General features: G+C 34.3%; 1 protein-coding gene across 1 annotated transcript; it reads right to left on the bottom strand.

Moving 5' to 3' along the window:
- Positions 1 to 2,607: 2,607 nt before the first annotated feature.
- On the bottom strand, positions 2,608 to 21,373 carry LOC149235395 (uncharacterized). Its single transcript, XM_089368533.1, has 2 exons — positions 20,465 to 21,373; positions 2,608 to 2,805 (listed from the first exon to the last, which is right to left on the bottom strand). The coding sequence occupies exons 1-2, from the start codon at positions 21,371 to 21,373 to the stop codon at positions 2,608 to 2,610; spliced, it is 1,107 nt and encodes a 368-aa protein (XP_089224659.1).
- Between the last annotated feature and the right edge of the window lie 2,160 nt (positions 21,374 to 23,533).

The raw sequence follows: 23,533 nt of genomic DNA, 5'->3' as shown, positions 1-23,533 counted from the left end.
ATATAACTCATTAAAATCATAGCTTACATTTTTACCAACAATGCAATCTCCATTTTTGAGTGTGCACCATTTTTGAGTGTGCATGTGATGGTACATACATGGGATGAAATATATTATTAATATGCCATCAAGTGATATTAAAACCCTTAAAAATACCATCTTCATTTGCGTTGAATCAATTCAAATTTGTACAACCTTCAGTGTACAATGATAAAGGATTTCATGAAATGTTAAAAGAATGTCATGAAGTGGTGGTTTACTTAATAATGTTTTGAAGGAAATATTTGTATTTATTTTTCGTTTATAATTATTGATGTTTAAATAAGTAATAAAATTTTATCTGTAATTTTATATTTTTATTTGTTATATATTTTGTTGTTTTTTAAATATATTTTTAGATTAATTTTTTCAAAAATTTATTGAAATTATAAATTTGAATTGTGAACTCTTTACAATATAATTATTAATTATCTATCAATTTTATAGAGTGATGATATAATTAAAAAAAAAAAAAAAAAATTCAAGATAACATGTTTCGCCAAATTCTAATAAAAAATATCGGTCAAATTTTTTTATAAGTTTGTTGACTTGTTTTTATAAAAATAATTACACAGGAAGGATTTAATTTTCTCGGGAATATGCCTCGAATATGCTTGATCTAAGAAGCATATCTACGGCTGTGAGTCGACATGGCATGAAGCCACGACAGAAAAATATTTCATGTTATTTTTTTAATTGAAATTTGGTCGTCTTGGTAACGTGGCGGCATAATCGGTGGGTGATCAAACGTGTATAGCCAATGAATCGCCGTTTCAGTTGGGCGATGGATCGTTTTAGAGGCGATGGATCATTTCTCCAAGCTACACGATTGTGAGGAACTTAATATTAATTTTTCTCCATGCTACACGATTGTGAGGAACTTAATACCAGTACTTAATACCAGTCTCGATTTTTTATGCAAGAGATTCAGCTGAAAAGGTTGCGCGTGCCTCCATTCTCCAGCCCTTTCACCGCTTCAAAACTGCAGGTATTGTGAGGATATACATTGCGTATATCACATATCGTGTATATATTGATTTTAATCAACAAGTTCTAGCCATACAAGCTCTAGTAATTTTAAAATGATAATAGTAATTGTGTTACAATATTATTATATTTATAATATATAAAATATAATTAATTAATTAATATTATTATTAAATAATTAAGTTATATTACATATTTTAAATTAAATAATAATAATAAATAATATTTAATATTAAATAATGATTAATACAAATTTCTACTTATTATTAATTATATTGATATTAATAATATTTTTATTGTAATAGTGTTTTTTTAATTATTTTTTATTGTTATATATTTATTAATGGTAAATACAAATGAAGCTTTTGATTATATCAAATACATTAATATTTTTAATGTGGTTGTACTAATAGTGAAACAATATTTTGTATAATGACAAATATTTAAATATACAATAACATATTATATTAAAAAAATTAACAATATCTAATATATATTAAAAAATATAAAAAAATATTATAATATATAAAAAAATATTATCAAAATACTTTGGTCTATTTTATCCATCGTAATTTGTTTTTATTTAGCCAATAAAGTGAATTTCTTTTACTCTCCACTAAAATTTAAATCCTTCGAAGTACATTTGCTCTTAACTAATTTTTCCAGGTAAATAAATTATTCTATGTGATTAGAAAATACGGAGATAAAATGTAAACTAACTCTACTAAAATAAATAAATGATAAACATTATATAGAGTATATAACTTTATTTTAATATTTCATATTAAAATAGTATATAAATATATAATGTGGTTTTAATTTATATTAATAAAACATTTTAAAAAAATATTGTATAATTATTTAAATTAAGATGCCATAGGACTATTGATCTGAAGCCTGAGCATTATCATTACATTGAAAGTTCCTTCGTGATGTCTCTGTCAGAACGCAGAGACATCGATCAGGCATGAGATGGACGGAGGGAGATGAAAAGGATTGTTAGAAAGAACAGAGAGCCTTTGTAGCTTAAAGAGTTTGATTCCCAGAGTCTTGGTAGCAGTAAAATCATACAAGCCATTAGATCGCACAAACTTAAATCATATTAGCTAGGGTTTGGAAGCCATTTTTACAGGCAATCTTGAAAAATTGGGGAAACAAGCTCCCAAAAGCATTGAGCATCTTCAATTAAATATTCTCATATAATTTTCACCTGCAATTTAAATGCTTTCTGGCAATTCGGTAAAGAAGTTTCCAGGAATGTTGAGGATTTTAACCTTCTGCAGTCCTCCCATGGATCGCGGCAGCGATGCGAACTGGTTCGAATTGACGTCGAGAGTTCTCAAATTCACCACACTCGTCACGGATTCGGGCAGACGATGCACCAAGAAATTAATATTGCAAACAAAATCAGCCGAATGCGATCAAGAAAGTTGATATAAGGACGGTATTTACTACCGTCATATTGTTATTAGAAAGGTCAAATTAAGCGATGGTCGACAGCTTCAGTTATTAGAAAGGTCAAATTTAGTGATGGTCGACAGCTTCTGCGCTCAGTCTGGCAAGTTAAAAGGTACGAGTCCGTTAAGTTCGTGGAGAAACTGTTGAAAGGTCTAGCTTCTTATTTCCGTTATTGTCAGCTTCGGATCTTGAAATTGCTGAATTCTCAGACTTTTTAATAATGCTGTCATAAGTTTGATAGAATTCCTCAAGCTGTATAACAGATCCGTGTAGAGACTTCACTTCTTCTGCAATTCTTTTCGCCTCGGCCTCCATTGAATCCTGCATTATTTAATCCATGGAATTTATTTATGATGCAAATATGTAAAACTAGAATGCATAAAAGAATGAATTGAGTCTGAGCTAGGCTGACCTTCGCAGCTTTGCAGAGCGAAATATCCAGTTTTAAATATGTGTATGTTTGTGCGTACATATACACATATATGGGTATATGTTCAAATATATGTGTATATATTCACATATATGTGTATATATTCAGGTATGTATGTATATGTTCAAATATTTGTGTATATATTCAAATATGTGTATATGTTCAGATATCTGTGTGTATTTTCACATATGTGTGTATATCTTCAGATATATATGTGTATATCGTTTGCGGAGATGCTGGAGTGTGTATATGTTGATGTGTATATCGTTCGCATGTGGAGATGGTGGGGTGTGTATGTGTTGATGTTTAGGGCTTGCTGGCAACGTATGGGTATGCGGATGACCGCGTTGCTGACCTGGATGCCGCTCAAAACATATACGTGCTTCTGACACTGGGGTTACACTCTAGGGTTGGGTAGCCATGAATATTTTATTGTCAACGTTTATTCTTAATTCAAATATATGTATAAATTTCGTTTCGTTAATGTGACGTGGGAAAGAAATTACGCGTAGCCCAATTACGTAGAGCTTAGGGCCTTTTAATAAGACTGTTATAGTTATTGTTATTTATAGTTATGTGTTTAAACGGAGCCTTGAGGGTATAATTGATACCAAAATCCATTTCTTATAAATTAATGCTTAATTTAATTTCAACTTCAAAATTATTGTTAGTGTGTTATAAATAGAAAAACAATATATCACGATTATACTTATATTCATATTTTTCAATAATATTAATGCTTTTTGTGAGTAATAAAAAAATATTTTTTTTATAATATCTATATCTATATATATATTTCAAGTATAAAAATAAATATATTTAACAATTATTTGTTTATTATATTACATAAATAAATTGTAAATATATTTAATAATTCTTTATTTATTATCTTGTCAAAATGTAATCATTTTTAACATTCTAAATGGAGAAGAAGTGAGTAACATGTTGCAAAGCATATAATACAATCTAAATTTATGATCCAGATTCTAGAACAAAGTTTTGGAATAATAAGATTAAGTGTTCTAACATGTTTGAGGATCTTAATGTAATTAACTAATTTTTTCTTTCGATCAATTTGCATTTTTTTTGGGATTACCTCTTGAGTATTCATTGAGAACGATTCTATCATTTTGCTCTGTTGTTTCCCCTTATTTTCCCATGAAGCAGGTTAACCTTCCAAAAAGAAATCTTTGGTAACATGTGCCTAAACCATCTTTACACTTGAAATTTTTATTTTCATAATTCAATTCTATGCAATCATTACACTTGAAGTTGTGTATTATTATATTTCAATTTTGGAATCTATTGAGAATCCTTCTATTCTATAATAACATATTCTTGTTAAACTTCACTTCAAAAACATGAAATTTCAATTTCTTTTTAACTTATTATCATCCACATGAAGATGAAATCAATAATTTCACCTAAATTAATAGCATTAAAATAAACATTTTATTCAAATTAAAATCATGAAACCATAAAATTAAGATTTAAACTAAATAAATAACTTTACTCTAAAATCATCATCTTTTTTCTATAACTTTTTCAAAATATTTACAATTTAGGAAAATAATATAAATCATTTTAAACAAAAAGTCACATGGTTAAATTCATTTACTCAAATTATAAATCACAGCTACAATACATAACAAACATTAATTAAATGTGGTCTCTCTCTCTCTCTCTCTCTCTCTCTCTCTCTCTATATATATATATATATATATATATATATATATTAATTATTCCACTGCCACTCAATATATAATATTGAAAGCGTTGGGAGAGAGGAGGTTTGTCATGATAGTCCCTCCAAAGAAGAAAAAAGCTCCTCATAGGAGGAATGTGATGTTTACTCACATTTTTGAAGCACACATGTACATCACGATGTATGATTGATTAACTCGGGCACCTCCTTTCATATGACTTTACATAAGCTTTGGTTTTCCAAATATGAGAGGTATAATGGAGGAACTACTATTTTCCTTGGGGATGACTGAATAGCTAAAATCGTATGATGAGAAAATGTCAAATTGATGCTCAAGGATTGAAGTGTTAGAACACTCCCTGGTGTTCTACAACTTCAAGGGTTGGCCGGAAACATGATATTTGTAAGCAAGATTAGTATTGTAGTTGTAAATACTATGTTTGTAAAGCAATCATGTAGGATGGTTCAAGCAACAATGATATTGCTAACATGAGGTTGAACTAGAACTATGTACAAGTTGCTGGGAATCACTATTAGTAATGGGTGTAACATTTTTTTTGTTCTTAAGGCTGTCGAGGAAGAAGTAAAACTCGCTATTATCTATGGAGAAAATACAATGATGTGGCATCAAAAAATAGGGAAATTTGGAGAGAAGGGCCTTCAAGAACTATAGAGTAAAAGTATGGTTGATCTTATGTCTAATTACAAGAAGGTCTTGGTTTATGTGAACATTACATTTTTGCTATACAAAATATGGTAAGATTCTCAGCATGCAACACAATATCCAAAAGGATTTTAGAGTTGTACATAATGATGTATTTGCACATGCGTATGTTTCGTCACAAGGAAAAGTTGTGTACTATGTCTTTTTCATTGATGATACCCTTTTCATGGATAATATCTTTTGATACAACATGTATGTTCTATCATGATATATGGGATTGAAAAATTTTCAACCAAAGTTCAACTAGAACATATAACAATCAATGAATTTAATAAACAATACAACACTCTTATATAATATAGGTAAGTTGTACAAGAAAAAAACAACTTTTTCTTATAAGTGACAAAATTTGTTGCAATGTTACAATGATCACTTGTAATATCGTAATATTTATAATCATAGGCTAATGCAAACACAAAGTCCATTTTCTATGGCTAATTTTCTATGGTATATTCTACACACATATACCTTTCAAACGACACAATAAGCTTTTTAATCAAAGTCTGTATGCAAATATTATGCCACTCAGAAGTTGACCTTCTTTTTTCACACCTATATTTCGGGAGGATGCTGCGTCGACCCACATTATTCATGGAAAAGGGGCTAGCCACGTGTTTTTGATGTAAAATACTCTAGAAGAGACTATTTTGTAACTCTTGTTAAGATTTGATGTAGTCAAACTTAACCACTAGTAGGCTATCAGGTTGTGTTATAACCGAGCCACTAGGAGGAAGAGGCATTCAATTCCTTCAAGAGAATTTTGTTCCATAACTGAGCAAAGATAGTGAGGAGAGATAGGAGGTAGATCACACATAGAGGATCTATGCATTGTAGCATCCCACAGGCCATAAGCATTACTTCTTTGTACCTGAAACCATATTTCCAGATGAAGAAAGAGAGAAAAGCCACCTCGCCTTCCAGTTGGGTCTTCTCCCGAAAGGGTTTCTCGAGAGAGCATATCTTGCATCTTATGTGTGTCTGAGCTTATTTTTTCATTTTCTACTTTTCTACATAAGCTATATTCACATGCATGTGATAATTATAGTTAAATCTAAAGATATTAAAATTTAATAAATTGCAATAGTGTAAAATTTCCAGGGTTTTAATATAATATTATTAGATCTATTGTGATGAACTTTCAAGTGGAATATCCATGGAAGTTTACGAATCACTTGGTATCAGAGTGGGTTTCTTTGTGTATATTATAGAGATTGCAGGGATCTATATTGATGAGGCTGAAAATCGTAACACCCTAAACATGGGTGACAAATTTGTAAATGAACCTCGTGATCCTACAAAGGTGAGGTTTTCGCAGCTCGAACATAAGTTGAAGATATAAACCGTAATGTAAACCTCCTCATGGTGGCCCTAAGAAATAAGCTAGGGATAATTAGAGAAGTTGGGGGTTAGAATACAAAAGAAAAATAAGAAGGGGAATTAGGAGATCGCGAAGACACGAAGAACTAGCCGAACAAAGAACCTGGAAAAGAGAAACTTAGTTCCAGTTTCGTGAATCAATCCCCACTCAAAAGGAAAGAAAAAGTTGATATCAAGCCATACCACAATGAGATCCATGCTCTAAAGTTGAACCACTGGATGCAGTAACTGGAAGTTTATTTTAGCATCCATTAGGTTGAGGAAGGGCAAAGATCGCATTTGCGTTGCTGAAGTTAGAGGGTCGTGCACTGAATTGGTTGGAGAGCCACACAGAAACATTGATGTTGGAGTGAGAGCCTCCAATGACTAAGTCGGAGGATTTCAAAACCCTCATTAAGTCACAATTTTTTCCCATTGAGTACGTGGAGGAGCATTGGATCTGGTGGCATTACTTCAGAAAAAAGCTAGGCCAAAGTATGTAGGACTACACCACATAATTAATAAAGATCGTTATAAAGTTGGGTATCTCTCCAAAGAACCCATATGTACTCGTCAATTATTTGGGAGGTTTGCACTGCCATCTGCGTGAGAAAGTGATGTTTTTCAAGCCCAAATCGATGGATGAGGCTTGTGTACAGGCATAGTACCTGGAGAACATAGGCCTGAAAAGATCCTAATCAAGTGGATTGAGGCAGAAGGAGAAACATGAAGCCTCTAAGGAGGGGAAGAATAAGAAAAATGGGGGAAAGATAAAAATATGACAACCACAACACACCAGTGCAAAGATCCTAGCAACCACTACAACCACTATAACATTGATGGCCATACAGAGGAGAAGTGATGGAAGTTGCATCCAGAGCTAAACCCGAAGAACAAGAAGTAAGATAATAAGAAGAAGAACCTTATAGCCACTGATTCAATCAACCAAGTTAAAAGAAGCTCAGATGTGGATGAGAAGATCATCTAGACATCAGTGTAGAAGGAGGTAAATCTGAGTAGACGTCAACAACAAGAAGAGGAATAAATGAACAAACTCTTCCATATAAAGGTCAGGTCAAGAAGAAAAATATTGATGCTTTGTTGGACTAAGTATCACAGGTGAATATCACTACAGCAAAGCTGGTTAGGAAGTTGGGACTGCAAGTTCGTGATCATCAAAACCCATATCCACTGGGATGGGATGTAGAGCTAAAGGTAACAAAACAATGCAAAATTAGATTTGCTAGCAGTGTTGATTTTATTGATGAAGTAGATGTCGATGTGGTTCAGCTTGATGTATGTGGAGTCATGTTTGGGAGTCCATACATGTACATGCATGACAAAATATTCATGAGGAGAGCTAACCAGTACCGACCCATCAAGGATGGAAAATAGTTCATCATCAACGCGCACAAATGCAAGTCAAAAATTTCACTAGTAAGTGTCAACCAAGCCAAGAAATTGATCAGTTCTAGCAAGAAGCATGTTTAATTATTTTTAAGAGAAATCAAGTCTGAAGAGGAATCAATAAGTGACAGGGCATCCCTGGATGGGTGCACTAAGAAACATAAACAACAATTGGAGGCATACATGGATGTGTTCCGAGAACCTAAAGGGTTACCACCTAAGAGAGAAGTGGAGCACAAGATCTAGCTATTTCCAGACTCCCCATTAACAAATATTAGGATGTATAAGAAGTTTGTTATAAAAGCAAGTGAGGTGAAGAAAAAATTGTAGCAGCTGCTGGAAGAGAGTGTCATTTGACGGAGTACATCACCATGTGGGTCACCCATCATCATTGTTCCAAAGAAGGATGGGAATTGGAGGACGTGTATAGATTACAGGGCGTTGAATAAAATCACACTCAAGAGAAGATACCCCCTACGTAGGATAGATGATCTGCTAGATCAGTTGCAACAAGGAAAATATTTCACCAAGCTGGACTTGAAGTCTGGATATCACCAAGTTTGAGTCAAAGAAGAAGGTACATGGAAGAGCACCTTCTAAACCAGGAAAGGTTTGTATGAGTAGTTAGTTATGCCATCTGGCCCATGTAATGCACCAACTACATTTATGAGATTAATGAATGATGTACTATGCCTTTTTATAGAATCATTTGTTATTATCTATCTGGATGATATACTAGTATATAGTGCTACCTGGGAGGATGTAACGTACCACCTGAGCCTACCCTAGAAATTTTCTAATAAGATCCCATTCAGGTGAACTTTTTTCGTTATTTATCGTTTAATATTGAACCCTGGTCAAGGGTGTCTTTAGCCCACTAGTATATCCTTATTAACATTTATATAATAGACTCCATAGTCATTATCAATTTTGACCATAGAGTGGGAGGATGTTGACTTTTAAGTTTATCTATAAAGCTTATATGTCAAGACAATATTAAGCATGATCTATTAGATGTAGGAAAGGTTCAGATAACCTGGTTCTTGGACCATATACTGACAGTTATCGCAAGCATAAACATTTATCGAGTTATGACACAACACTAGAGATATCATATCATTATAGTCATATTAGTTAACTTAGTCAACCTGGTGATATTAAAGTTAAATTCATTGGATATTTACATTCCAGTTAGATTTGTTGGATATCTTATAGACCCAGATATGCATAATTAAAATTATATACCATTAATTCCTTATCCGCATGCATGAACATCTGCAAGACACTAAGGCATGATATCCTTTCTTATCAATGTAAATATAATCTTAATAAATTTGATATGTATATGAGATAACACAATAGTCACATGCATTATTTTATCCATTATTTCCATAAGAGAGGTAATTAAGAAATCCATATAACTGAATTGTATGATTTAACATCCTATTAAGTAAGGATTAACATGAAACACATACAATGCAAGTAAATATCATCAAAATAGAGGGAAACAACATTAAATCTTTTAATACACAAGCACATGTAATTCATTCAAACATTCTCATGGCAAAAAACTAAGAAAAATCCTCATAATAAAATTGGAACTATAACAGAGAGAGAGTAAGAATCAACATACAAACATACCACACATATGACACTAACAAAAACCTCACTTGGAGAGCGGAGCACCACCACCCAACCATGAATCACCTCTGATTCCCCCCAAGCCGAGGTTCTTGCAAGGATCAACTGTCCTCAATTGATCAATGCACTGGGTATTTAATACCCTCTTTCATGATTTAGTTTCCAGTAGCGGAGTTCCACTTTTATGGATTTTTCCATTTCCATAGGTACTTTTTGGAAAATTTCGTCCTTATCTCCCACGAGACTTTTCCTCAAAAAATATTTCCTTTATCTCCTGCAAAGTTTTTATGCCCGATGGATCTTTGTCTCCCATCCATTCGATTGATCTCCAATCCATCCAAGCTTATCTAGAATCACATCTAGAACCTTTATCATGAAATATTCAACTCTATCCCATTCCTCAATGGGATTTGGCAAGAATATCCTCTCCCTTGGTGCTCCACCCTCCAAGTGATTTATTTTATTTAAAATCAAATAACACATTTTCTTTTCATATTACATATCCCCTAGCTTTCCTCAGCTTAGGTTTAGAATATTTTAACCGAGAAAGGAGGGTATCACAACTAGCTTTCCTCATCTTACATTTAGAATAATTTAACACACAAGGGATGCTATCACATGTAGATTTAACTTAGGTTAGCTTTACAATAATTTAGCACACAAGGGAGGGTTGTTACATACTCCACCCCTTAAATTTTACACCGACCTCGGTGTATCACTGTATCATGATCTCGTTCACAGGTAGCTAGTTTCTGAATCAACAGCTTTCATGGCTCTAACATTTTGATGCAATTTTTCCAATGTACATCGGTCACAAGGAGTGCTCCTCATCCATAGCTACATTGGTCACCAAGATTGCTCCTCTTCAATAGCTACATTGGTCACAAAGAGTACTCCTCGTCCATAGCTAGATTAGTCTCAAGGAGTGTTCTCCATTCATAGCTACCTGTAACATTGTTTTCAAACCATTTGTGAGAATTTATAGATGTAGAAATTTAACTATGACACATATCATAAGATGTTACTTAATATTAATAAAGCAACTATTGCTAATTTTTCAATTTATCTGAAGAATGCATGTTCACTTCTGGCATTCTTCCAAGCCTTTATGTTCTTTGTTGAACACTAACTTCTTGCAGTTTCTCTGCATACAAAAAATCTTTATATTTTCCAGATCAATATTACTACAATGTCATAATAGATTAGATCACATAAAAATGTATATATTCATCATATATATTCTTCATAATCGTATGTATGCCAACTTAACCATAGTTACTTATCCAAGAACCACTTCTTACTTTCCTTCTTCTATGCAACCACTAGTCGGTCGTCCTGCCAGACATCTACCCAATGTATTCATGCATACCTGCACACAATGTGTATTATACACACCGATATACATATCATATTTCAAACATGTAACATATGTAGTCATATGGGTACCATATGTACTACTGTACATAGTACCATCTCTGCTACAACCCATCATACCATTCCCATGGTATCACCTGCATGACAAAAACTTTATCCACATATTTTTCTACCATGTTAGTATCATGCCAAACATTCCTTTATCTTTTTATAGCAATTAAAACAATTGTGCTTAGTTGACGAGGAAATTGTATGAGCATGGTTCATTTTTGTAATCAGGGAAAGTTTTGTCAAGTGAAAATCATTTTCAGATTTCATGTGGTTGTCACATAATATCAGTAATATAGTATGTATTCATTCTTATTTGCATCTTAAGAATAATATTAACTCATAATTTAATAATCATTAGAACAATACTTAATTCTTAAATCATTTATCTCGAGTGATTTACTATTTCCCTTTTTATGTATCAACAACTTAACCACTCTGCACTATACTTTAACAACATGATCATTCTGTCAATCATGTTCTTTTCTTCTGCAGATTACTCCCCTTTTTTAGGCATTTGGGTAGCCACATCTTTAAACATTTTTTACAATGATTTCTATATAAATTGCCTAACGAACCCAAACCAATACCTAAATTCATCATGAGTTGCAAGATAATTCCAACAATCCATTAAACTCAAGACTCTTTCATGCCATGGATGCTTGACATCTCTCATCAACCAAATGATAACTGTAATATTGTTATAAGGCTATAACATTGTACACCCATGTGTTTACATGGAAAAATCATATGCCTCATTATTATATGTATATTTTAGCATGATTCTTTCCACAACAAGTTTATCTTGATGACCCCTTAACCATGCTTATGATAGCAATATAACAAACAATCCATGACAATGCATGAGTATATGTATCATACAAAAATAAAACAATGATGCAAACATGGACATACCTTATTGAAGCCAACTATAATGTTAATACCATGATGATACATGTAAATTACATCAATGTTTAAAATGCTCACAAGCTTTCTCTGTCAACATTCTCCAAATGACCATCTCTTAGTACATAACACATTCAAAAACCATCTATTAACCATATCCTACCAATAGGTCATATTTATTATAGAGGCTCATGATCAGTACCTAACAGGGTAAGCCCTCTTCCATAACCATCTTTACATTAGATGTTATGATAAAAACATAGTAGCGAACTACAGTTTGTGCATAACCTTTGACATGATAGTAATTATTAATCGTTATACCTTGTTAACTGCATTATATCCACAATTTCTTATGTAATAAAACATTCGAGAGTGGATGATTATCATACCATCACCACACCTCTCTCACCATAAGTATAATATCCTATGGAATTGATCTTCCCAATCTACCATCTTCCTTTTTCGCCATTTGTTTATTATAGAAGATAGTTAAGTAGGCCATAATGAGTTAGTTATAAGGATTTTCATATAGCCATAGAACTAATACCTACTCAATTAATCTTCCAATCTGACTATAACCCTTTCAAGGCGTGATTAATCTATTGTTTAGAATATCAGAATTTCTCGTAGTTTGCATCTCGTTGTTTCTTATCATAATCACCTAATCATTCATGCACGCTAATAATGTTTCACTGCTTAATTTTGGTAGTAGATTTATCGTAAAAGAAACCAAGCAATGTCCATGTCTTAAATGCAAGCGACACTTGCCCATATGATTTACTGCATGCATTATTCTTTAAAAATGGACTAAGATAATCCACATCCTTGAAAAACAATTCTATTAAGTCCACCAACTCTCCTACATACGGATCATATCAGGTTTTTTTCTTTTCGTGGATAAAATTTCATTTCCTAATATGAATTTCTCCATAATTTCCACAACTGTGAATATCATTTGATGAAATCAATGCTCCTATACTTCATATAATTTCATATAACATGAATAGGTTATAATTACATTCGGGTTATAACAAATCCATACATCATTCGTTACTGCCACTCAAAAATCTTATTTCATAATTTAAGCTCTACCAAGTCTCAAAGAGCTTGCATTAACTGTATAGGAGAATAATAAAACAATGAGTTTGTATATTTCTCAAATCTTGCTGACCAACATATCAACCAATTTTACTACATTAAAACCTTCTACCAATGAATAAACATTGCAATGAATTAGAGTACAAAAACCTAAATGCCAATGTTGTTCCATTAGAGAATGAATGCACTATTTGGTATTAAGAAAAGAATGTAGTGTTTGCATTGCAATGTCTCTAATTCTCACATCAATGAATAAATTCAGTGCGAACCTGAACACATTCAATGTTATCGCATTAAAAATATGTCCTACGCTATATATTAATAATGCCAACTCTCTATGCTTCGCCATTTACATGAAAAAAAATATCAATACTCCCCCAAGTTTCCATTTTTTAATCTAATGCTCTCTAATGCATATGTATGCTCGTGGTCATCAAGATAGGCTAAGAAATGCTTGAGTTTGAATTTTTCTATTGCATTCAAGGACCTCAATACATATATTTTGTTTATAGTATTATAGCATAATATTAAAAGATGGAATATTATCTCTCTTGCAACACGATGTTGATTATTGAACTCTAAATACCCAAGTATCTGATATGATTTGTGTAAAATTTAGAAGCAGTATTTGAATGCGTTGAAACAGTCAATTTGATTACAACATCCTGTGACTATCTAGTCTCTCTCAAATAAAGAGCCACAATGCATTACAAAATCTTCTAAGGGGGATTTCAAGACTAAGAAATCAATTTTTTATGAGCTATTGTATTCCACCTCGGCATAAATTACAGTGGAATTATGAACAGAAATCAAAATAGATGATAATAAACTTTTCAGCGGAGTCATTGTCTAATAATAAATATTTCCCCAAAAGAAAAAATTGACACATCATTACCGGAATGAATGACTTACTTACTGTGAGCGGTGACTTCCACAACAATTATTTTCTGTGTTTTCGGCTTCTGGAGTTTTAAAATCCTTTTTTTCTGATTTCTAATGCTCTCTATATCCAAAAACTACCCTTGAGGGTATAATTGAAAGAAAAATGAAATTTTTTGTTATTATTATTTTTTTTTGTATTTTGGTTTTTTTTGTTTTTTTGTTTTGCTTTTTTGCTTTTTGTTTTTTTTCGTTTTTTTTTTTTTTTTTTTTTTTTTTAATCAGTGCAATAAAACCCACGTTAAATATGAAATTGGAGATTCATTCCTATAAAACTCACGTGGAAAATCAACTTTCAGGCCAACCCGACAAAAACCTCAATTTTTACTGTGCGTCCTTTACAAAAGCCTATCGATGATTCTTAAAATTCCTATGTTAATGGAGGATCTACTTGCTAACGTTTATTGTTTATTTTGTTCCTATTAAGATCCTTTTCGATGGGGCTCCTAAAATCTCTATAATGACTAAATGCTTTAGTCAGTTGTTTCCATTTATAAATCTATCACATTTACAAAAAGAGTGTTCTGGAACTTCTTCTGAACTGGTGATGCAAAATAATTTAATTGGTCGGGGCACTGAGTAGCGTGAGCGTAGAGAACATTCTTGGTTCTCACATCCCATTTCACAGTTAACATCATCTACCTCGAATTTTATTAAACTCTTTGGAAGGTAGGAAAACTATCATCTCCATAACATTCATTTGATATGAGTTATGCTAAACTCCCTTGCCAAGGTACATAGTGCACATTCACCTTTGTATACCCAGCACCCAAAAATTTCTCCTCGTGTGGAGAGTTTGCAGATGTCCAATCTTCCATAGCCAGTATTTGTAAAATGTTGTCCATGCATATATAATTATCCAACTTGCTCAAACGAAAACCAAAGTAATTGATAAAAAAACGAATCTATGTTGTTTGTAAGGTATAATTAGGTCTTCCTGCTCACTCATTCTTCGGGGAAAGCCAATGTCCAAGCTTGCTTGTTGAGCACTAGTAGGTTCTTCATCATTGTTGACTTCATAACTGCCCCCTCTACTATTCTCCTTTCTTTGTTCTCCCTCAGAGAGAGAAAGTGCAATAGCGTGAACCAAATCCTCATTTCCAAGCGACATCAGAATTTGTTATGTCATCTTCGACGAGTATTGTGAGTAAGAGGGGTCATGAATTTGTAATGCACCATGAATTTGTAATTCTCTCCCCGAGGTCCTCAACAGGAACTAAGAAAATTTGAAAAGTCATTTTAATGTCCTTAAAGCAAATCGTAAAGCAACAAACCTTAGTTACTAATCATGTTTTTCCTAAAAATTAGAATGAAAGCTTGTGGTTGATTAGAGAATGTTTACGCCATGCCTTATTCTATTAATCTATGTTCTCATCCTATCTCAATTTTTATTTAGAAAACATAGTGACTGATTTTACTTAGCATGTCACACCTACTTATAATAGTATGTTTTATTGCTTAATCCAATTGGTGGAGGATAATCATTATCCCTTCCCCGCATACGACTTCTTATTGATGGAGGACAATAAACCGGATCCCAACTTTTCTTCAACCTTCCAATCAACTCTCTTATCTCCCAAAATGGTGATAAAGCGACATTCGTAGCACTGCAACCTTTTTCTAATTTTTGGTGTGTATTGTTGCCTCCTTTTTTTTCTAAGAAAAGAAAATAGAAACAACAGTCATTAGAGTTTCTTCATTTCGATTACCTAGATGGGTGTTCCTTCCACACTAACACACACATCACACCCTCATATTTAGTGCCCAACCGCAGGGAAAAATCCATCGTGTGGAGTGTCACATGTTTCTTCCATTACATTCCTCGTTAAGAGATTCAGCCCAATTTTCGAATTCAAAACTTTGGCTGAAAGACTCATTTCTATGGAGGCCTTTTCTGCGTAGTAATTTGGTACTTACAATTGTTGGTGAATTGTGAATAATGGAGTCCAAAGGAAGCAGGACCATTGTTTTTCTAATTCATCAAATTAATTCCATTAGATTTGTTCATATATAGAAAATTAATTTTCTATAAAGAGTTATATAATTGATTTCGAGCATGGAATACAATTGATTTGTCCCTTCAAAATATGTTGCATTTTTATCCTACCTTTGTTGACAAGTCCTGTCATATCAGATTTAAAGCCCGTAACGTAATTGACAAGTCACTTATAAATATTCAAGATTTTATTCGTAAGTCGCATCTTGTTTTCATCATCCTTTCAACATATTCTGAAACACTGTGGGACGGTTTGACTTGTGCGAAGAATTTTTATTTATTTATTTATTTTATTTTTTTTCTTCTCACTGCTGGTTTGCAATAGAGAAATCAATAGAGAAATTGACATAGTAAGTAACTAAAAAATCCTCCCCAAGTAACATTTGTCGACGCATACTTTGGCATCAAAAGTTCCTTACCTTCAAAATTACAGAATTGTGACACTGATATATATCTATATATATATATATATATATATATATATATATATATATATATATATATATATATATATATCTATATATATATATATATATATATCAACCCCAAGGTATCAACCTTTAAGGTAGGTGTTCGGAATAAATCTGGTGTTCTCTCATTTCTAACAGTGCATGGATTTCTTGCATGCTTCATGTTTGATTTTAAAGGGTCCTTCTTACGTACTATCATACGTCTACAACAGTATAACCTTTGGATGCAGTCCTTCTTTTGAAATCGACTTGATATGAACTATCTTTTCCAGTATTACCTTGAGAGATTACTTGTCTCGTTATTCACCCAGGAAGTCAATAAATTCATTGGTATTCTTAATTTACGTAAAACACCCAATTCCTTTCATCTTCTTGGAAAGGTTATATATATAGTGGATCAAAATATAAATGTGCCTCTATTTTACTATTGGGAGTCGATTAATATTTACCAATTTTCAAATTTTAAATTGTGGGGTGATTTATCTTATTTGGTTTTCCCACTTTCATATTCCGTAGAGGTGAATTGGACCATAGGCCGCAAGGTTTGGACTTGATCACTCTGACACCATTTGTAATGTACCCCTTTGGGCCTACCCCAAAAAAATAACTACTAGGCTCCATTAATTATAGTTTTAATTTATTTATAGTTAAATTCCAATGCACTCACAGGTGGATTTAACGAAATCATTACATGCACAGTAATCATCCAGGCAAATATACTCAAAATAATAGCTATTAAATACCCGCAAGATGATGAACCATAACTCACACTCTTAGATTAGCCCTTGAGCTTAATATCGAATGGGAGAAAGGGAACGCATCATGACATGCAACCATCAAAAATATGAAATAACTCTTGTAAGCATTAATGGGTATTAATTTAAGTTTATTGTAGTTATCATGGCCATACATCATGATCATAGTCCTATAGACATAGTCGATAAGTTATTAGCCAACCTTTCATTCACATGCGTAACTAGCTAAGATTAGCCTAAGTGGAGGCAGTCTTATTGACAGGTAAACACATATAATTGAACCATTGGTCATATAATGAGAAGCATTATCTCTGCAACTGTTCTTCTTGCATAAGTAATCACCAATTTAGGAAACTATAAGCAAACTATATTCCTTTATTAAATGAAAGACGATCAGGTATATTTATATATGATCTCCTCATAAACAAAGTTAGTATTTACAACTACATATTATGCCTCTACTTTTGAATGTGAAAGGAATCACATATATAAAACTACAATCATTCTCATAAGAAAAACATTAACATAGGTAATCTATTTATGAATAATTGTCACATGAAATTTCTACTGTGAATGGGTACTAGAACTGTTACCCACTAAATATTCTTCTATAGTTAACTTTACACTCGAATGCAACATGCATAAGAAAATACATCAAATAGGGATAAATTCACCCATTAGTATATCTGAGCTAAATGATTTAACCTCATAACAAGTAAGGATTAACATAAAGCACATATCATGCAAGTGAATCTCATCAGATTATAGGAAAACACCATTAAATCTATTAATACATAAGAATATGTAATTCACTCAGGCATTCTCATGGCGAAGAAACTTAAGAACTTTTCTCATAAAAAAACTGGAACTATAACAGAGAGAGAGGGTAAGAATCATCATACAAAACATTCCATGCATATGACACCACCTAAAACCTCACTTGGAGGGAGGAGCACCACCACCCAACCATGAATCACCTCTAATTCCCCCTTGTTAAGGTTCTTGCCAAGAATCAACTGTCCTCAATTGATCGATGCACTGGGTATTTAATACCTTCTTTCATGATTTAGTTTCCGTTATCGACATCTCGCTTTTATGGATTTTTCCATTTGCCTAGGTCTTTTCTAGAAAAGCTCATCTTTATCTCCCACGAGGCTTTTCCTCATAAAATATTTCCCTTATCCCCCGCAAAGCTTTTATGTCCGATGGATCTTTATCTCTCATCCATCTAATGGATCTCCAATCCATCCAATCTTATTGAGAATTTCATCTAGAATATTTATCATGAAAGATTCATCTCTATCACATTCCTAAATGGGATTTGGCAAGAATATCCTCTCTCTTGGTGCTCCACCCTCCAAGTGATTTATTTTATTAATTTATTTAATAACACATTTACTTTTCATATTACATATCACCTAGCTTTCCTCAACTTATGTTTAGAATAATTGAACACGCAAGGGAGGATATCACACCTAACTTTAACTCTTCTAGGTTTATAATAATTTAGCACACAAGGGAGGGGTGTTACAAGTAACCACTACAACATTGATGGCCATACAAAGGAGAAGTGATGGAAGTTGCATCTAGAGCTTGTTAAACACACGTGGGAGCAAGAACAATATGAAAGATAATCAAGAGAGTACATTTTTTATTAACAAGAGATATACATTTATAGTACAACATGTGACCGTTGGGTTTCACATCCCAAGGTCTCTTGGACTACTTAGTCTATTTAGCTTCCACACTAACCCATTTCGGATTAGGTGTCCAACATTCCCCCCATTAATCCGAAGGGTTATGCATGAGTCCAAGAAGAGAGCTGTAATACAAAATGTGCAAAAAATGCATGGCAACACTAGGCTGAATGTGCTCTATGAAATGTTGGTATAAAGGGCGGTGGTTTAAGGATGACCACCAACACTGGAACGCTTAGTGAAGTTCCCGGAACTCTTCCAAAACTGGCAAGAAACTGAAGTCTTCTGCTAGAGGAAGTGATCCTATTGTTTTAAAGAGGGAAACCTTCATCCAATAAAGGGAGGTCTCACCCCGCATAAAAGGGAGAACTTCAACCTGAAAAGGGAAGTCTCAACCTATGATGGTTTAAGGATGACCAACAACTCTGGAATGCTTAATGCAATTCCTAGAACTCTTCCAAAGCTGGCAAGAAGCTGAAGTCTTCTGCTAGAGGAGGTGTCCCAGATTGCCAGCTGAAGGCATGTTCACGGGCATCTTTGTTTCTGGCTACAACTCTGAAATTGGCGTGGCAGGTTGTGGCTCAGGCTCGCTTGATGTGACTTTGAAGCTTGTAGATGACCATCATTTCCCCCCCTGTCAGGTACAAGGTGAGATGATGGAGAAAACTCAATTGCAAGACTGTTTAATACTCGAGAACAAGTTCTGACATGTGTTTGGAATATCTTCTTGGCTGTTGATGCCCATTGCCAAGAAGCGATCCATCCAAGATGAATCTTTGTTCTTGCAGGACATTTGTTTCTGAAGCATCTGTGTGAAGAATGGGTGGTTTTATGACAGTGCTTACATGGATGAAGATCAAAACAACGATATTTCAGATGGCCAACTCGGTCACAGTGTTGGCATTTCACAATCTGTTGTTGTTGTTGTGGAAGAGGAGCAGAATCTGGAACAGCTGGAGGTGAACTGTCATGAGGAGCAGGTGAACTGTCATGAATGAATCCAGCGCTCTGAAACTGAATGGGCTTTGAGTAGTCTGGAATATGAAAGGACAAGTCCTTGTCATATCCAAGACCAGTTCTATGCTTGTTGTGGACAAGCTGTTCCCAAGGTCTGATGATGGGCTTGGGAAGTGCAGACTGAGTTTCTGCATCTGCATGTACAATTGCTGCTTTATTGGGCACTGGATCTGAATGAACTTGAACAATATTGACTTGCTGTTTATGGGAGTCTGTTTCATTGTTCTGAACAGAAACATGTTCAGAATGACTCTTCTGTTTTAGTTCTTCTTGCTGTAGCTGAGATTCAAGCTGCAAAAAATCGATCTTTTCCTGTGCATTTTGTAGACATGTCTGAATTTCAGAGAGAGAGCCTTTGCTGATTTGTAATGTGTCATCAACAGTAGATTGTATAAGAGTTTTCATGAACTCTAATACTTCAGTAATTGTAGTCATTTTTTCATATCCTCCCAATAATGATATGTTTTGGTTAGATTCTTCTTCAATTTCTTCGGACTTTTTTGATTGCTTTCTTGAAGAATCTATGTTTGTCGCCAATTTCTCATAGCCTCCCATAAATGATATTTTTTGGTTAGGCTCTTCTTCAATTTCCTCCTTAGGTTTGTCAGGGTATTGACATAACACTCTTAAAACAGAATCTGCGGATTTCTTAGATTTTGAAGAAATGTTACTATTTTTCTTATCATTTCCCGGATTTTCTTTTGAAACAGTAGACTCAGCCTGTATTCGCCTAAAGAGAGCAACAATGTCACCTTCAACAGATGAGTTAGATGATTTATTCATATCTGGATTGGATCCATCATTAAGAGATGACATTGGAGATCTCCTCGCATATGTAGATGATGATCTCAGAGAAAGGCGATGATCTCTTTTACTGTGGTTTACATTATCAGTTTCTCCAGTAACATTCTCTAAATCAAAATTATTCTGCACCTTTTCAGCATCATTGTTCTCCTGCTTTCTGTTCCGAATACGCCCTCCTTCCTTTTTAACTACAGAAATTGGAATTGGGGACTGTCTATTGAAATTAGAGGGCATTCTCCTTGGGAAGGAACTGTTGCTTAATGCCATGTGTTCCACATGTGATGAGGAAAAATCAGTTGCTCTCCTCCTGTTTCCTGATGAATGAGATGCTCCAAAAGAAAACATTTGACTCCCATCTGCAAGCTCTTTAATAGTGGTGATGTCCCGCTCTGTTTTGCACATGGCTCTCACTCCACTTAAACCTATTGGAAAATCCCCTCGAAGACCATTGTTAGCTTGACCTGGGCCCAATCTTGGGTGACCACTGCGGTAACAGGGTATGAAAATTGACAGCGTTGTCATCTTCAGTACAAAACGAGGATGAATCTGCAATCCTCAGTGATACCCAAAACAAACATGCGGGCAACGCCTTTGAAATTAAATAATGAACATAATCTGTAGTCACATTAATGAAACAATTGATTGCAGTCGAGCGGATTCCAAGTCGTTGAGCAGATTAATGAAAAGGTTGATTATCGCTGAGTGGATGCCAAGCGCAGAAGTTTTGGCAGAATGGCGCTGATATGGTAATTGAGTTGGGACAAGCTGCAAACGGTTCAATGGAGCAGAGCGGTGGCAATCATTAATGTCAGCAAATTGGCAGAGCTCAAGTGCGCAGGAGCGTTAGGTTTCCTTGGGAAGATAAAATGCCCAAGCCAGAATAGGAATTCTGAGATTTCGTTTTGAATCAAAACCAGCGTTACATATTAAAACTGCATGAGATGCCAGGCCAGTGTTTTCAATGAGATGTCAGCCGGGACAGCGCGAAGAGCGTTATATACCAGCGTAGCATTGTATATTCAGGTGCAGATTGAGATGTGGGGGCCTTCATCATTTCTTTAAACTTCGAAATGATATGTTGGATCTCGTCATTCACATTTAAAGCCTAAAAAGCATGGTCTCATTATCACCGGCTCTCTCCACCATCCTCTATATAGTAGATTTTGATTGCTGGCATACCTGTCTGTGTGGAAGAGGAAGAGTCGCCTCGAGCTGCTCCAGAAGATGCCCTTGTCAGGAACCGCATTATGAAGCCCTCAAATGCCCGGTCGTCTAATATAGCGCTATCCAGAAATGCTTGTCTCCACTCCAGTCTTGGTCTAGATGTCTCCAATCAGTTCTAGAAGTAGATTTGACTGTTGTAAGGGAAAATTCAAGTGCATGGGAGAGCGTGAACCCTCTTTGGATAATTGTCTAGTGATTAAGAACGGTGGGAGGTGCTTTCTTAGCACAACCTTAGAACTGCTAATACGCCTTTACCTAAGCTCAGAAATTGAGGTAATTGAATAGCAGCTACAGTAAACAAGAATTTGTCAAACATGTCCCATACATATGGCTGTAGGTATTTTGTGTACTTCTGATTTTTCAAGTAGTGTTTTACAACAGTTTAATAATGCCCAAAGGTTGGTGTTCCAACCACAGTATATAACAACCAGCAATTTATAATGATGAACAACTCAAACAGATCACTTTAATGTGTAAACTTCAATCAGCACGGTGACAAACATCTCCATCACAGATAACTCCAGCGGGTTTGTTGTTCTCGTCAATCGCAGCATCTGCGTTTTTTTATGTCCTTCCTTACTGGCAGTATCTGCCTTTTCATGCGTTTCGATTTTGTTCTCCAAGCATCACCTCAAATGGTGGATACAAACGACCATCTGATTTCAAATCTATCGACCCAGGCTAGAGCAATCATTCACGAGTGTATATTCTCTTGAATGTCAATTGAATTCCCATTATAGAAACCAAAGCATCATCTCTGAAGACAACAATTTATTTATTGTATCTACAGACGAACATCAATTCACAAAGTTCAATGATGAATAAAGTGATAGGAAGGCATTCTCAAACAAATTTAATGAGTAAACCTGATGGAGCAATATATTAGCAGAGTATAGCAGCGTTCAACATACTTCAGATTTTGATAGCAACATTCAAGAAATTATTTAAGAACAACCTCGTTCCTCGTTCCTGCGTGGAGGCATTAGATACGAATCCCAAACCGGTGACCAGAATCCCTGAGCAGCGTACAAATTTAGAATACCTGCGTTTCTTACAAAGCAGGAGCAACGCACAAATCAACTGTTCAACGCAGCATGACAATATTCCACCGAAACTTCTTCAGACAATATTCCAGTGCTGAAACCATTCCTCTCTCAACGCTTTCTGAATTTAGGCAGGAAGACTGCGCAGTAGATAGAGAGGAAAAAACAAACTCACAGAAAATGACCACAAAAATTAGTGGCTTAAATTGGAGCAAGACCAGCAATCGCCTGCTCTGATACCATGTTAAACACACATGGGAGCAAGAATAATATGAAAGATAATCAGGAGAGTACAATTTTTATTAACAAGAGATATACATTTATAGTACAACATGTGACTGTTGGGTTTCACATCCCAAGGTCTCTTGGACTACTTAGTCTATTCAGCTTCCACACTAACCCATTTAGGATTAGG

This window comes from Pinus tabuliformis, chromosome 8 (genome assembly GCF_031772625.1).
Source record: "Pinus tabuliformis cultivar Carrire ecotype Pingquan chromosome 8, CPIR1, whole genome shotgun sequence".
NCBI lineage: Eukaryota > Viridiplantae > Streptophyta > Pinopsida > Pinales > Pinaceae > Pinus > Pinus tabuliformis.
Note: the sequence above shows the minus strand (reverse complement) of the source record. Positions and strands in the feature narration are given on the sequence as shown.